A 17284-nucleotide genomic window follows, 5' to 3' on the forward strand; every position below is an offset into this window, starting at 1 on the left:
AATGAATAGTCAAAATCCATTTCGATATTTGTGTCCGTATCCGTTTAGCATTATCCGAATCCGTTCGAAAGCTACATGAATGCAGATACGGATAGGCTGTAGCTATTCAAAAAAGTTATATTTACATGTAAACGGATAAAATATCTTATCCGTATCTATGTTTGTATCTGTTTAGCACTATCTGAATCTGTCCGATAGTTAATCGGATGCGGATGCAGATATAACACTATTCAAGTTGAATCTGATTCGTTTACAGCCCTAAATATAGGTTGATCAAAATCGGTATAGATATATCGATAGCTATTCCTCAAACCATGGCTTATATACAATCGAAGAAAATTATATGAAAATATTAGAAATATGAGAAAGCTTTTCTTCACCCCATGGTGAAGGAAACATTTGCCAATCTAAGGTTGTTATTACTCTTCCTATTTGTTTAGGTTTAAAATATCGATACCATTGATGGTCAGATTCCTTTCCTCCTTCACCGTGGCTTGTGGGAAAATTAGTCCTAAAAAATACAAGGGGAAGTGTTCCCTGCACTAAGAGCAAGACAATATACGCTCAAACATATGGAGGTGGATGAAATGACCGACCTACCCCTGAATGATCCAAATTCAATGGCCAATTTTTAACACACAGAATGTTTGGCCCAATAAAGTGAATGAAAAACCAAACCATCCATATATAGAGATTAGAGCCCCATGGTAAGTTTAAATATTTAATTAATTGGTTCAATTTGATTTTAATTTTAAAATAAAAAATACTATAATAGCTAGGACTAGAACTGATCCGGTCCGGTCCAAAATCCACATACCTGGTCATCCATAGAATCTTGGTCAACGTCATCCACTTACACGTGGCGTAATCATAACACATGGTAAACAACTCGGGAATCAAAAGTGGTGACGTGTTATTGCACCTGCATTCTATTGTGAGCTTAAAATGCAAGCTTGCAGCTGCCTTCACCATCCTTTTCTGTTCTGACACGTAATCGAACCGGCTGGTCCGTCCCGGTCCGGACCTTAACTATATTCAAAACTTTAAAAAGATTCCTCTTTTCCGCTCAATCTAGATCTTCGAGCTCACACTGTACTGTACAGAGAAAAAGGAAAAAGAGCTGCAGAACTGCAGAGAATGCAGTGAGGTTCTTCGTGTACTGGAAACGCTACCCTAAAGCAACCCTACGAAGCCACCAAAATCACCAACTCAGTTGCAGAGGAAGCTAAAAATCCACCCACCCAACAAGTTCAAATCTTCAAAACAAACAAAATGGGTTGTACACAATCCAAGATCGAGAACGAAGAAGCCGTATCTCGCTGTAAAGAGCGTAAGCAGTTCATGAAAGATGCCGTTACCGCTCGCAACGCCTTCGCCGCTGCTCATTCTGCCTACTCCATTGCTCTGAAGAACACTGGTGCCGCCCTGAACGACTACGGCCAAGGCGAAGTCCAAGACCTCCACCGCCCATCTCAGCCAACCCCACAACCACCCATCGAAACCCTTCCACCTCCTCCGCCTCCTCTCCCCAACTTCTCCCCTACTCCTCTTCAACGCGCCACTAGTATGCCGGAATTCCCAGTCTCCAAGTCCCACCATATCCCCAACCCCTCCGACACCATCCGTGAAGAGGAAGATGCCGATGATGACGCCGACGACGATGCAGACGACAATGCCGATGCCCTTCCTCACGGAGACGACGAGAATGAAGTCAGTGAACTCAATCTGCGCCGCCACCGTCTCCATCACAGCTCCGGTGGTGGAGGTGGAGGTCGAAGGGCAGTGACGGCCGAACCGCTGCATCCGCCATCTCCACCTCGTACCCCGCCTGATAACCATACCCCACTTCCCCCAGAGTCCAAGGGCATGATGTCATGGGATTACTTCTTCCCCATGGTTGAGAACATGGCTGGTCCTTCTTTGAGTGAGCCAGATGAGATTAGGCCTGTGAAAGATGAGACTGAGAGTCGGATGTATGCGATGAGGTTTAATAGAACAGAGAGTGTTGTGGGTCATGTTGATGTTGGAGGTCAGGTTGGTAACATTGAGCCTCGGTCGCCGGAGATGGTGATTGAGTCGACTGAGATGGCAGCGGTGAAGCCTTCGAAGAATGGGAAGCTAATTCATCATGTACATTCGAACACGGCGCCTGCTGAGGTTAAGAGAGTGGGTAGGGGTGCAAATAGTGTTAATCTGTTGCAGATACTGAATAAGCTTGATGATCATTTTCTTAGGGCGTCAGAGAGTGCTCATGAAGTTTCGAAAATGCTTGAGGCTACTCGGATGCATTACCACTCCAACTTCGCAGACAATCGAGGTTACTCATCATTCCTTTCCTTTGATATCCCATGCGAAGTTTCTTTGGATTTTAGATTACCGTGCCTCTGAATTTTCAAAATTCTAAAGTATTTAAATGTGATTTTTTTGGGGGCTTGGGGAAAGGAGACATTATCTGATGGGATACTTTAATCCAGTAATTGTCTTCATTAAGAGACTGGTTATGCAAATGGGTATTAAAATGAAGAAACAAGTTGACTTTTATCAAGAACTGGTTTTTTATTATTAATTATTCTTATTAGAATCTTTGTGGTATACGTGGAATTTGAGTGCGACTAGTTCTTTCATTTAATCTGTGTCAGTAATATTTACTTTCTATTATGTCATAGGAAAGTTTTAATTTTTGTATTGACACATAATTAGCTTACTTTATATGCAGGACACATTGACCATTCTGCCATAGTTATGCGTGTTATTACATGGAATAAGACCTTTAGAGGTTTAAATGCTAATGATGGAAAGGATGATTTTGATTCAGAAGAATTTGAAACTCATGCTACTGTACTGGATAAGTTGCTAGCGTGGGAGAAAAAACTCTATGATGAAGTTAAGGTGCGTCAAAACTGTTCGTATGGTCTCATCTATTTGTTATTAGTTTTTTTCAGGTGGATTTCTTTTTCTGTTGGTAGTGTTCAGTTTGAGATCAAACTATTAAGTTATGAAAATTGGAATTTTTTCATCCACTTGGTCCATTAGTTTAGGTTCTGCCAACGTGCGTTGTAATGTTCAACTAAATATTATGCCATCTTTCCCAACTGAATTCTTCTGATCAGATATTTTTATTTGTTGTTATGGTGCCTACCATCTTAAATTGCTTCTAGTGATGTGTAGCTTCTGTGAGGTCACATCATTTTTGAATCGCTAGTATGGACCTCTTATCTCAGCATAATTAATTGAATCACTATGAGTTGCCCTGTTACTTATGTTCTGCTGTCTCTGATTGACATCATGAATGCTTTGAATGTCAATAAGAGAAGTTGAAAGAATGATGAAAACAGGATAATACAACGGACAGAGAGAAACTATGGTTTGTTTGAAAAGTGTCTACAGTTGCCTACAGAATATGTGGAAAATTCAAGAAGAATTCAAATGTCTATTGGGTATTTATACTCGAAATACATGTTTTTCCTTGCGTTCATTACATATCTCTGTACCACAGTCGGGGATGTATTTTATTTGAATCTATTATCTTTCCAAAAATTCCTATTGCTTATGATTTTTGTGAAATGAGTAGTAGAAAAAATTTATGTTGTGGGAAATTTTTTGGTGTTTATATTATGGGAAAGAGTTTGCTGCCTGGGCCTCTAGAGCCTGCACGTGCATGCTGGCCAATGGGAGCGCACGCTCCAGCATCGTTCTGGGTGGGATTTCTGCCTTGCCATGGGGCAGTGCGGTACTTTTGCACGTTTCTGTGTCTAGGCGCTGGAACCATGTGGGCCACGCAACCAAATAGCGTTCTTTTCCCTTATATTATATATGAGAACAGAGGGGGAATTAGTAGGTGGAACCAAGTCTGTCTATTGATAATAATGGATCAAAAGTAGTTTAACTCCAAGCCTGGGTCTAGTCTAGTTATACCCAAAAGTTCTGATATCAGCTTCAACTCAAATTTGCAAAGCACAAGCCAAAGTAAGGGGTGAGAGGATACTGTGCCAGCCTGGCACACTAAGTGTACTTACTTGAATACTGTTTACAGAAGTGAAGCAGGTTCTTTTTACTCAGATGCCAGGAAGAATACCTCAATAGAAGTATTTAAAATGTGATAAGTTGAAAATTTAGCACACCATTATCCAACCAACAACTTCTACTTAGCCAAAAGAGAAGATGGGTCAGAGGAGGATGCACATCAAATATATTCAGAAGACATTGAGAACATGAACCTCACTACATAGGTATTGATGACATGAGAAAGCTCTTCTTTGTCAAAGTATTTCTGGTAGTTGGTAGTAGTACTACAAAGTGCATAAGTTAAAGATATTGTTGACAGTGAAAAGATTGCCTCCAAGATGTTGATGAGCTAAAATTGGAAATGGAGGGCCATTGAAATGCCTGCAAGGTTGAGAATAACTGCCTAGCACAGTTGGTAGACATGTGGAGCATAAAATCCCACCCTACCAAGAAGTCTTGGGTTCAAGTTTCCTGGTTCTCATCTTCCATCCCTCCCCCATAGAATAAGTATCTATCTGAAAAAAGAAAAATCCTGCAATAACTGCCCCAATCTGTCAATGCCTTGTTGCCAATTGAGTTTTCTATTTGTAAACTACTCAAATTCAGCTATCTAAGGTCTAACTGTTCTGAAGGCTTTATACCTAACTGGAGGCCTTATGTCTGATATCATTGTACTTGTGCTGATCACATTGTCACACGATGGAATGTTAATTTATGAAGAGCGGGCAGCATGAACCGCGGAGACAACTCCAAATATTTTCGTCTTTTTTACGATTTTGGAACGGTTACTTAGAACATTAAGGGTTCACTATTGTGATTTTGGGAGAGAAGAGGAACTATAGCACAAGCCAAGGAACCCAGAACGCATCAAAGGAATAAACATGTGGAGCAGAAGTATCGTCTCGTTAGGGAGATCATACAACATGGTCATATTTGTATTGCCAAAGTTGATACTGCAAAAAATCTGCCAGATCCGTTGAGTAAGGGACTGACGCAAAATGTATTTAATAAACTTGTTGAGAACATGAGTATTAAATTAGTAGGACATTGGCTTTGATGTTCAAATGAGAGATTATTGGATATATATGTCCATCAAACATAATTTGAAGTGCTTAAATTAAAATAATTTGCAGTATCATTTTATATGCGATTGGTTGTCCTAAGGTTTTATCTTAAAGTGTTAGCAACGAGGGACAAAATTGGGCATTCTGTTCATAGGGTTGTCACATTGTATTATATATTCTTGTAATATGATTCCAAAATAGAAATGTGAGTATTCATATTGTATGCGTATTGAAGTGGATTGTCTTGAGATTCTTGCATGGACATCCGCCAGTTGTTTAAGCAACGAGATTCTCTTCGATAGTTATTTTGTGCGTCTTGGTCTACCAAAGGTTGATGCCTGCAATGGCTATATATTGGTGGGTTAGATTCAAATTGTTCATCTGTTAATGGAAGAGATGCTCAACATGAAATCCATTTCCTGAATGGAGTGAATATTTTGAGAGAATTATTTGACTGTGATTGGACGAAATTCTGAGCTTGGTGGCAGTTTTATAAATTGTTTACAAATGCTTTTAAATATTATTGAAACCTTCATTCCGAAAACGTTGTCTGACTCGCATGTGTTAAGCATATTGCTAGCATGACAGGATCAAGGGCCCAGCTAACGCGTGAAACACTCTGCTTGGGGAGTACTGTTGCAAAATCGAAACTCAAAGGAATTGACGAGGGCTTGCACAAGCGGTGGAGTATATGGTTTAATCGATTTTCCTTTTCTAAGGATCCATAGCCAGTGAATTGTTTTTATCTCCTAGGGCTCAGATTTGCCCCTATCAGCATGAAACTTGACTACACAGATTCCGTTCGGTTTGACCAGAAGGATTAGTTACTAACAGAGGCTAGCCTGTTCATCAGTTCGAGGGCCGGCCTAACAAGCTTACCTTTTTATTTAAAAACAGGGAAAGGGCGAGCCGGGTGGGTGGTGAAGATTCTGTGTGTAATAGCGAAGTGCTTCCATGTTGGAAGCTCTAAAGCATGAAGGATAAAGCAGCTAGTCCGAAGGCGACGTTTGCTGCCCATTGCTTTGCGACTAAAGGTTTTTCTGTGGGCAGCTTGGGCCTGCTTGGTGACACACGCAGATATCTCGCTTCCCTGCCTTTTTCATAAAGTCTTGCTATTTGATCAGTGGATCGTAAATGGGCTTGGCTTGATTTAGCTGGCCTTGCCCACCATTTCCCCCAGATCAATGAAGAAGGGAGAAGTCAATTGATTCTTCTAAATAATCGGAAGCGAAGCGCTATGCTAGGGTGGGGGGATGAAGCGAGCAATCGAGTAGCTTACACCCTGCTAATGAAAAAGTAAATACACCAACTACAAAACCCCTAGATAATAATACGTAAGAGGAGTGTTCTATAAAAGTTTTATGTCCAATCTATGATTGGGATTCTCTGAATAAGTTGTTCCGATGGTTTAGGGTTTTTGAATAAATCCACTATGCGATATCGTCAAGTGTAGAGACTTAAATGTAGTTATCTCTATCACTTAAAGGGGTTTTAAATTATGTCCATCCTAGGTTGCACTTATGAGTAAATAGTTTCAGTTACTTGGATAGGGTTGTCCTCTTAATGCTATCTACTCAAATTGAGTTAGACCCCTTTAAGGCAACCTAAGTAGGATCATCCAATAGGATCCCACCACTTGGCCTTTAGTATGCTACAAAGATAGAGTCTTGCAAAATTATAAAAGAGCAACTAAGGGAAGAGAGAAAATGGCCCATGGTTTTTAGTCTCTCTCTTATCTTCTTCTGGCCTCTCATCCTCCATTGATTGTGAGTTCGGGTTTTGAACCTTTGAAGGGATCGTTTGCTGTTGTTTTCTCGTGCAATCGTTGCTAGAGGATACCCATGTCTTCCTTGTTTGCATCTGAAGTTCAAGTGATGTATGCCATTGGAGGTGTACTATGCTTGTGGTACGAAGAGGTAACACTGAAACTCGGCTTTAGTGTTTTGTTCAAATACCCTAATGCTTGCAAGAAATAGTTCATGTTTGTAAAATTTTGATTTGGCATCACTGCTGCTAACATGTGTTGAATATGACACCAAAATAGTGTCGCCATGGGCCTCACGGTGACACCTAGATGTCTCCTCTGTACGCCCTATGGCGATATTGATAAAAAGTTGTGGTAGGCACTAGGCAGCGTACTTAGGGAATGTGATGGCCGGGAACGTAAATAATGACTCCGACTTCTGCTAATGATGGAAAGAGAAAACAGTTTGAGATTTCTAGGTGAAGGAAGAGTTGCAGCTTTGCAAAGGAGGAGGGTAAGACAGTTGGGAAGATGAAGTGGGGCTCTACCTTCTTTTCTCCCCTGTTAGGCTTATTTTTGGGTTTGATGTCTGCTTCTTTGTTGTGCGTAGAGGTTTTTGTTTTTTCCTTTTCTCTGCTTTCTTCTACTTCTGTTTGTTCCTTTTTTTTTTTACCACTATGGGTGGCTTCTAGAACTAGCTTCACTTGATGTGGCAGTTTGTAAAAGCATTCCTTCGTTTTGATTTATTTTCAAGGGAAAAGGTTCTTGATCCTCTGGGGTAGGGTATGCTAGCACGTATGTGTTTGTCTCTCTCCTCCTAACATGAAATGAACTTGCAGCCCTCCAATGTACAAAACCGTTTTGTCGCAACTTGTGGGTGCACTCCCCTATGCTGCTTTCTCAGAGAACCCTCTCCTTATTTTCGATTTTAATTTTTCCAGTTTTGAGATATAATGAAAACTGCTCTTGGTAGCAATTTAGGCATGGCAATGACAATATGACAGTAATAACTAAAGGCAGGGGTATCTGAGTCATCTTGCTATCAAAAAGGAGTTTCCTGTTTTTCAAAAGCCTTATTTGCAGAAGCTTTTCCTGACATACCTACCATGCAAATAAATGTACAAGGGAGACCCCAAATGCAAAAACCCCTTAAGGGAATGGACACAAGGGTGCACAAACAGATCATAATAGCCATAGAAATGTTGGTGTTGAATACGACACCAACATAATGTTGCCATAGGCTTCATGGTGACACCTAGGTGTCTCCTATGTAATGCCTCAGGCAATTGGGTGGTCCTTGGGGAAAGGGTATTGGAGTGCACTAGGCAACCCAATGTGTGCCTATAATGTAGACGATCACCCAGGCAGCCAATAAATGTCTGTATACGCTCCTTCACACAAACACATGTTTTATATACTTGTGATACAACATGTAATTATCAAGTATTGTGAAAGTTCTAATTTTGATAAAAGAATAAGGTTAGAGTATGTAGGCTGTGTTTGTTTTATGTTCTCTTTCATTAATATATGCAGTTTGTCAAGGAAAATGGTTGGGAGCACCGGCCCAAATTCTTTGATGTGGGATCGCCTATTTTGAAGATTTATAAAGCTGAACTACAATAAAGAGGTGGTGGGAGAGTGTTGGGGCTGATGGGGTCTAAAGAAGAAGAAACTGGGAAATAGATGAGAAATAACTCTTAGAAGAGCAGTTCAGTACATAGTTGTCAAGGCGTTGCCTAGGCAACAAGGTGGTTCTTGAATGCCTAGGCGTCTGCTTGCCATATTGTTCAAGGCACCCAAACAGAAATAGGAAGAAATGAAAGGGAAAAAATAAGAAAAGGGGGAAATAGGAAGGAAAAGAGGGGAGCTGGGGAAAAAACCCAGAGAAAGAATGGAAAAATAGAATAATAATATGGAGAAGAAGCAGTAGCAGCTGCCTCTAACACCAGAAGGTTGCAGTGGCATCCACTGCCACCACCATAACCGACATCAAGAAGAAGAAGACCCTCTCATATTTCTAAGTAAAAGGAAAGAATTTATTATTTTACACAGAAGTCCCCCTGTAAAATCAAAACTAATAAAACATAAGTTTAATGATTTACACAAAACCCCCTTCTTTATGTAACATGACTTAGACTGCCTAGGCTCGCCTTAGAAAATTGACAACTATGGTCATTAAGTTTTTTCTTACAGATCTGGGAAAGAAAGGTGGGAAAAAGAAGCAAATAAAGAAAGGAGAGATGAAAAGAATAAAGAATAGAGCAGAAATCAACAGAAGAAATAAGTAGAGATAGAATAATGGGACAGATTACATTTAAACAACAATGCAACATGTACCCTTTTCACTTCTTGGTCCTGATCCTATTTGCAATTGGTTGGCAACCTGAATTGCAGTCAATAAATTGCAATGTCGCCAAAATCCTAACTAACTCTCGAGAAAATAAATAATAAGAAGTTTAAAAAGATTCAGTGCCTTTTTTTAGTTGGCTAGAATAAACTTCTTGGGTCAACATATTATGCATGTGCAGTTTCTGATTCAAGTTTTTTTTTTCTTCCTTTTTGGTTGGTTGCACCAATCATGTTTCTTTTTGTGCTCTGAATACTAAATTTTATCATATTTTGAATTATGTTGGAAAGGCTGGTGAACTTATGAAACTGGAATATCAGAGAAAGGTTGGTTTGCTGAATAAGCAAAAGAAACGTGGAGCTAGTTCTGAGGCGCTAGAGAGAACCAAAGCTGCAGTGAGTCATTTGCACACAAGATACATAGTTGACATGCAGTCAATGGATTCAACAGTCTCTGAAATAAACCGTTTACGTGACCATCAGTTGTACCCCAAACTCATTGCCCTTGTTGATGCGTAAGTTAACATGCCGCCCAAAACTTGTTGCATCAGTTATTTGGATCATCTAATAATTTTAAATTAGATGCCTTCAAATGCTTACTAGCCCTTTATCTATGTCACTCTGATATATACCAGTCTATTTAGAGGGTAGAGGCAACATTAGGGGATTTTATTCATTTTTGTTTTGATACTAACGCTTTTGTTGCCTATCACGTGCATGTGCCCACTTAGGGTGGGGGGAGAGGAAGGGAAATAGAGAAGTGGACGTCAGTTGAAATGATGAAAGTTCTTTCATCTCAAGTTAAATTCCAAAGCTGTTATTTCAGTATGCATATGTATGTTTTGTTTTTCTTTTGGAAGGGGGGGGGGAGAAGGGGGTGTGAAACACCTCACTGTAAAATTTTAAATGCTGTGCGATTTAGTGATTAGAAGTGTGCATTGAAACTTGAGCCAAAAGAATATGGGGAATTGGGAATAAATGGAAATACAAGAGACAGCTAGCCTAAGAGCAATGTTACAGAGATACAGGTATTAGAATGACAGAAACGACACTCAGATATAGTTAACCGTAATACTGGCACTAATGCTAAAGACTTAGTGGATTTTATTTTATTATATTAGTTTTTGAGTCTCCAATTATATACTGTCTGTTAAGTTGATGGATGATGAAATTTTCATGAATTACTTGCTTAATCAATGACCATGATAATACCATCTTAGTTTCTTCTGGTGAAATTGTCAAAGATATGTTACATGTAAAATGATGTAGTATGGAGAGTGTTGAGGATAATCTCTTGTATTTTTGAATTTTTAACAGTTCTTTAATTTTCTTCAGTTTATTGTTCACTTTATGCATTCCAATTTCATTTTTATGGGCCCCGCCTTTGGGTTGTTGGGAGGGGGGGGGGGAAGGGCTAAGCATGCCACTGTAATGTTGTGTTGAACAATCTAATGCCTGGTTCTTAACTACCAGTGTTTTACTGCCTACCCATGAAAATTGAAATTATAACTAATGATTTGACACATGATTACTTTACATCCATATATTAACTGGATCTGTCTGAACTGCCTTGAGCACTGGACCGATCATTTGTTCTAGGTAATAATCCACACATGCTACAAAATTACCAACTTGGTCATGCCCTTGTTTGATGTCACTATAAATGATACAAGGCGTTGAGAACCTCATAAGTTTGACTCGATGGAGATTTTCATTTTTCTTATATCAAAACCATCAGAATAGTGTATGTCTTGCAGCTATTGTTCTCTAGTTAAATGTAAAAAGTCAATATGTTCTCAATATTGATTGAAGGAGCTACAAGAGGTAGGGGCAGGCCTAAAATGACTGTAGGTGAGGTTGTGAAGAATGACATGCATAGTCTGAGTCTTGTGCCAAGTATGACCTCAGATGAGCCTATTGGAGGGCAAGGATCTACATTGTCGACACCATGTAGCTGAGATTTTCCTGATTTCATGGGCTATCCTCTTTCCTCTCTTTCATTTTTCATTTTCCATTCCTCACTTTTCTTATCCCATTTCTTCTTTTTATTTTGCATTCCTCTTACTTTCCTTTCCCTTTGTGAGGATCTCAGTTTTTTCCTACTTTGTTTTGAAAGGATCCATGTAGCCGACCCCATTTAGTTGGGATAAGGCTGAGTTGTTGTTGTTGTTGTTCACCTTTCCGTTATAATGGCTTCATGCATTTTAGATCGCCCTACCCACCTTTTTTTTTCAAGGTGCTTATCCTAATATCATCTCACCTTGTAGACTAGGAAATGATCATGTCCCATGTTTTCATTTGAATCCAATGTCCATCTGTACTTTGCGACTTTTCTCATCTTGTATAATGGTTATGCTTGCATCATATATCCCCATTGTTTTGCTGAGCGTCACTCTACCCTACTAATCCAAGGACTCAGTTGGTGTATGCCCAAAATTTTCGCTAAACTCTATGCTCATTTGGAATATATCTGAATGTTGATCTCACCCTGTTCAGTTGCTGTGCATATGTGTAGCCACAAAATTCTCAACTATCAATCTCACATTGTGAAGTAACAAACAATAAATTGGTGCAAAATTTTTATTAAGGCAATTACTAATTTGCTTTGTCTGATTGTTTATTTTAAGTGAGGTCCTTCTGGAGAGTGTAGTAACATGTAATAGAGAATTTTGAGGCCATTAATTAGTGTCTAATATCTTTACCGCAGGATGGGCAAAATGTGGGAATCAATGCATGCTCATCATGTTGACCAGCTTAAAATTGTTTCAGACATCAGATCCCTTGATATCTCCCATGCTCCCAAAGAAACAAGCAGTCAGCACCATGAGCGTACCATCCAGCTTTGGAATATTCTCCAGGAATGGCATTCACAATTCCAGAAGCTTGTGGCCCATCAGAAAGAGTACATTCGTGCCCTCAATCTCTGGCTAAAACTAAACATCATCCCTATTGAGAGCAGTTTGAAGGAGAAAGTCTCTTCCCCACCAAGGCTCTTGCAACCCCCAATCCAGGTCCTTCTGCATGCCTGGCATGACCATCTTGAGAATGTTCCGGATGAGCTGGCCAAGACTGCAATATCCACCTTTGCTGCTGTTGTCAAAGCCATCATGGAGCATCAGCAGGAAGAGATGAAACAGAAGGAAAAATGTGAAGAGACCAGGAAGGAGTACATGCGTAAGAGCCGGGCTTTTGATGACTGGTACCACAAATACATGGAACGCCATATGCCAACTGATGAAACAGAACAGGAGAGGACTGATGATGCAAACCACAAGGATCCTATCACTGAAAGGCAGTATGCAGTTGATATCCTAAAGAAGAGGTTAGAGGATGAAGTGGAAGTCCACCAGAAGCTTTGCAGGCAGGTGAGAGAGAAGTCATTAAGTAGTCTCAAGATGCACTTACCTGAGCTCTTCAGAGCGATGTCAGATTTTGCTTCTGCTTCTTCTGATATGTACATGAAGTTGCAGTCCATTTCTCAATCACAAAATCCAACTGGAAACTGATCGTAACGTAAAAGAATGTTGTGTGTGTGTATTATGTATCTATGTTTAACTTTCAGCATGCTTTTCATGCAGTAGTTTATGTTAGCCCACTTATCTTGTATCACTGTGCTGTCAATTTGCAAATTACAATCTCTATTTTGTGAACTTGGAGATAAAAATGGCAATATTTCACTATCTTTTTCAGTATAGTGGCTCTAAATTTGCTGCAGTTTTGCTGATATTAATTGACTTACAACTGGGTGAAGTGAAGAGGTGGGTTCATTTTTTAAATGTTTGGATGCTCCTTTAGTTAGAATTTGAGCATCCCTATGAAGCTGAAGAGGAATTTAAGAAAGCAACTGAAGAATTAGACTCTGAAAGAATTGTATTGTTTCCAATCTGAAGATTTTGAGCTAATAGCAGACTATTCTTCCATAGATGTATCAGAAAAGGATCTACAGTGCTTACACTTCGCCCGCACAATCCTCCTTTACTGTTTTTAACAGCAACACCTAGGGGTGTCAAACGGTTGGTTCGGCTCGGTTTCGGTCTTGGAATGGTGAGACCAAAACCAAACCGTTAAGAAATTTCGGTCCGGTGCAGTTTCAGTTTATTTCAAATTTTCAATTTCGAGTTATTATTGGTTTAGATCGGTTTGTTTTCGGGTTTGAGGCACAATGAAATCTTAAATTCATAATTTATAGTGAGGAAATATTCGATAAAAACACATAATTCATCTTCCTCAAAACAAGTATACAACTATAAACAAGAAAATTGATTTAATATGTTCATGTTGTAATTCAAACAAAGAAGAATAAATTATAGGAAAATTTATGAAACACCCCCTAAAAATGGGCCGATACTCAGATCACCCCCTCATAGCTGTTAGTTGTTGGTGTAAACGGACTGTTTTACCCTTGTACTAAATCATTAGAATTAAATTTACAATACCCTTTCCTTCATCTTCAACCTAAAATACCCCACTGCCTCTGCTTCGCCCAGGCAGCACCGCCGCTGCCGCCTCTGCTTCCTCACGCCTGCAAATCAATCCCGGCAGCCACCGGTCTGAATCAAGAAATTTAAGAGTTTCTTATTGAAATTGTCAAGAAGTTGTGAGGTTTTGTATAAAGTTCGTATTTTGGGGGTGTTGTTCTGTTCTATAGGATTTGAGATTCTGGTTTAGGTTAATTGAAGAGTAGATGGCGGTCGAAGGTGAAGAAGAAGTTGATTATGAGAGCGATCCAGAGGAGGTGATGCTGACCTTGGCGATGCGGAGGAGGAAAACGAGTGATGATGAGGAAGGAGGAGAGGATAGTGAGAAGCAGCTGAGGAAGGATACAAGACCTGGGATCGGTTCGGATGTCGAATCGGAGGGTGAAGGTGGAGCACATGCGTATGATGATGAAGAATCTGAGGAAGTGGGAGAGGAAGAAGAAGCAGTCGAACAAGCAGAGGAGGGAGAAGGGGAATTTCCAGCGTGGCTGCAGGGTTCTTTTCTAGTTAAAAGAAACTCTAAAACACCTGCAATAATTCGATAGAGGGATGAGTGCAATAAAAGCAAGAGATTGCCAGCGGAAACCCTCTTTCGATGCAATTGATAAAACTCATTACAAAGGTTTCAGGTTTCAGTTTGATCTAAGCTTTTAGGCATAGATTAGTAACACATAGATCTCTTAGGGATGGGCAATAACAATATCGGAAATCAAGTTTTATTTCAAGGAAATATGACATAAACTACTTGTGGCGGTAGGTTTAGATTCAGATTTGAAAGTGGTTTTGAAACCCACTATTCCAGCCAGCTTTGGAGCTTAGGTTCAACAGGATGGGTTGCCCAAAGGTAAGGCCTCAACCCCCAAAATCTGAGTAGAAACGGAGGATCAAGGGAGATTGATCCAACTTTGTGGGGCTGTTGGTGTTACATGGAAAACAGAGTAACAATGTAGGTTTAATAGAAACAAAAATAAAGAAGAGAAAAGGGAAGAAGAAGAAATAAAGAGACAACAGAAGAGAGACATTACTTGGGATGGGAGAGAGAATATTAGAGAGTAGATAGAGAAGAGGAACGGAGAGTATGCTCCCGCCGCTGCAATCGATCAGGAAAGGAGACGGAGAAGATGAAAGGAGCAGGGGTAATATTGAGATTTGGTTGTACAGGTTTTTCCCTTCAGGCTGGTTCGTTGAATCTTCACCTTTCTCCACGAGGTACGCCAACAGCGGAGGCGGTGGCGGTGTTGCGAGCAAAGTTGCAGGAAAAGGGTGGGGTATTTTAGGTTGAAGATGAAGGAAGGGTAGTATTGTAAATTTAATTGTACAAGTTGGGTTTTTAGATCTAAGGGTAAAATAGTAATTATATTCTTCTCAAGGATAGTTTAGGGTTTTCAAAAAATTTAACTAGCTGACTTCATCAGTCAACTAACGGTAGGGTCTAATTTGAGTATAGGGCTCTAATGCAGGGGGTGATCTGAGTATTTTCAAATATGAGGGGGTGATCTGAGTATCGACCCATTTCAGGGGGTGTTTCATAAATTTCCCTATATTATGGGGAAGAATGGAAGATATATTCAAATCAATGGATAGTTATTGTTACAAATCATATAATTATTTATCATTAATTGTACGGGGAAGATAATTAAAATTGAAATCAAAGAATAGTCACTGAGAAGATAATCAATATTGAAATCACAGAATGAACCCTACTTTCAAATCATTTATTTGATAATCAACTAATTTTGTATAGTAAACAAGGAGATTAATGGAAGAAGCATTGTTAACATGAAATTTCTTTTTTTCATAACCTCATACTCATTGATTTGTAACAATTCCCCTTACAACCAGAAATTTGTTCACTAACTCAATGATTTTTCTTTATCAATTCACTTATTCATAACCTTATATTCAATGAATTTTTTTATCGGTTTCATTCGGTTCGGGTTTCGGTTTGCTATTGGTCAGTCCGGTGTGGTCCAGTTTTCAGTCGATCCCGTCATACCCCAGTCCAAAACCAATGCAATAAGGATCGGTTCGGTTCAGTTCGGGTTTTTCTGGTCAGTTTCGGTCACTCTTAACGGTTCGGGCTAGGTTTTGACACCCTTAGCAACACCCCTATGAAGAGAAGAACTAGGTACCCGCTTGATAACCTTACTGTTGTTTCTGTGCTGGAACTGTGCTGAGAAACAACATAACAGTTTTTTCCATTTTCTGTGCTGAGAAACTGTTTTTGACCCTCTTGGCAAATTTATTCTGGAAAACGTTTCCAAAAAACACCTAAACAGGTCAGAGATCAATGGCCCCAGAATTTGCAGGTGGGATTTTTGGGTTTAAAGGACTGAAACCTGTGAAGTGAAATTAGACCGAATGAGCTAGCAACCAATAAGCTCTGGCACACACCATTATGGAATAGAAAGAAATTGACAAAAAAAACTCATACACAAGATCCATTGATAAGTTATAGATGCTCTGGCCCGGCATTGTTTGATGAAGAAATATGAATAAACATCAGAATCTCAAATACATAAGAATAAAAAATCAATTCGAGTTTCAGCTTCAATGAATAACCAAGGGCTAAACAAACAAAACTCATACACAAGATCCATTGATACATAGGTACAGAGACATGGATTAAACAAATTTAAAGAAGAAAAAAATGAAGCATACCTGCCAGGAGAGTTGAACCACTGGGCTACTGAAAATTGTGGGAAACCAAAGGGCTACTGAGATGCTCTCCCTCCTTGCTGTGGAGATGTTGTATCCCCAATGCAGCGGCCTTCAGAGCTCGTGAATAGGGTATGTTCACGCTTAAAAAAAAACCCAGATCCAATCAGTCACAAAGCCAGAGAGAGCGAGAGAGAAAGACAAAGACATCGAGAGAGAAAGTCAGGGGAGATCGACATTAGAGGGTACCTGAGGTCGTCGATAGATCTAGCATGATGCCGCCGTTAGGGTTTTCTTCTCAGACCCTGTGAAGAGGACGAAGCTTGTGAGAGCTGGGTAAGTTGGAAGAGTGGTTAGGTATGGATTTTTGAGACTTTTTATCGGGAACAAGTTTTTAATTTTGTGCTGAGAAACGACAGTGTCAAAAGTCTTCCAGGGAGCATAAATTTTGATTTATGTTTCCAAAAACAGTCACAAAAAACACTTCGTTATCAAGCGGGTTTTGGTGTTTTCCCATTTTTTCGGAACGGAAAAACACCAAAAACTATTTCTCGTAAGGTTATCAAGTGGGTACTAGATTCCCACACACCATTGAAGATATTAAAATGGTTAATAGAATGATGCAAGATTGAAAAGCACAAGGCAATACTGAGCCTTGTCCTTGCTATACACAAAGGAGTTTTTAGCTTTCTAGATTTGCCAAAGAATTGATACCCATTGAATTCTAGTATTATTTTTGTTAGGAAATCCATGAGAATGGAGTAGAAATTGAGAAAAAAACTTCCTTAACGATATTTCCTTGTAGACTTCTTGCATTAAGCCTAAAGAAGCCGTTTGTCTTTGATAATTCTTGTTCGCATTGCTAATAGTGGATTGTGTAAAAAAACCTATTACAATTTTATGTGATAATAACTCTGCAATAGCCATAACTAGAGATCCAAAATGTCATTCTTGTGCAAATCATATAAAAAGTCAATATCACTACGTTC

At 39.5% G+C, this 17284-nt stretch overlaps 1 protein-coding gene across 1 annotated transcript; it reads left to right on the forward strand.

Moving 5' to 3' along the window:
* Positions 1–1098: 1098 nt before the first annotated feature.
* Positions 1099–12873, forward strand: LOC122668130 (protein ALTERED PHOSPHATE STARVATION RESPONSE 1-like). The gene is made up of 4 exons (XM_043864708.1): positions 1099–2317; positions 2717–2889; positions 9451–9674; positions 11867–12873. Exons 1-4 carry the CDS (start codon positions 1273–1275, stop codon positions 12663–12665), a joined length of 2241 nt encoding a protein of 746 aa, XP_043720643.1. The 5' UTR covers positions 1099–1272; the 3' UTR covers positions 12666–12873.
* Positions 12874–17284: the final 4411 nt, after the last annotated feature.

Source organism: Telopea speciosissima, chromosome 7, assembly GCF_018873765.1.
Source record: "Telopea speciosissima isolate NSW1024214 ecotype Mountain lineage chromosome 7, Tspe_v1, whole genome shotgun sequence".
Classification (NCBI taxonomy): Eukaryota; Viridiplantae; Streptophyta; class Magnoliopsida; order Proteales; family Proteaceae; genus Telopea; species Telopea speciosissima.

Excerpts from the sequence above, each read along its gene's own strand:
- LOC122668130 (XM_043864708.1), top strand. The coding sequence starts at position 1,273 with ATGGGTTGTACACAATCCAAGATCGAGAACGAAGAAGCCGTATCTCGC. Across the intron at positions 2,318-2,716 it reads CAACTTCGCAGACAATCGAG|GACACATTGACCATTCTGCC; the intron begins GTTACTCATCAT and ends CTTTATATGCAG. Across the intron at positions 2,890-9,450 it reads AACTCTATGATGAAGTTAAG|GCTGGTGAACTTATGAAACT; the intron begins GTGCGTCAAAAC and ends TATGTTGGAAAG.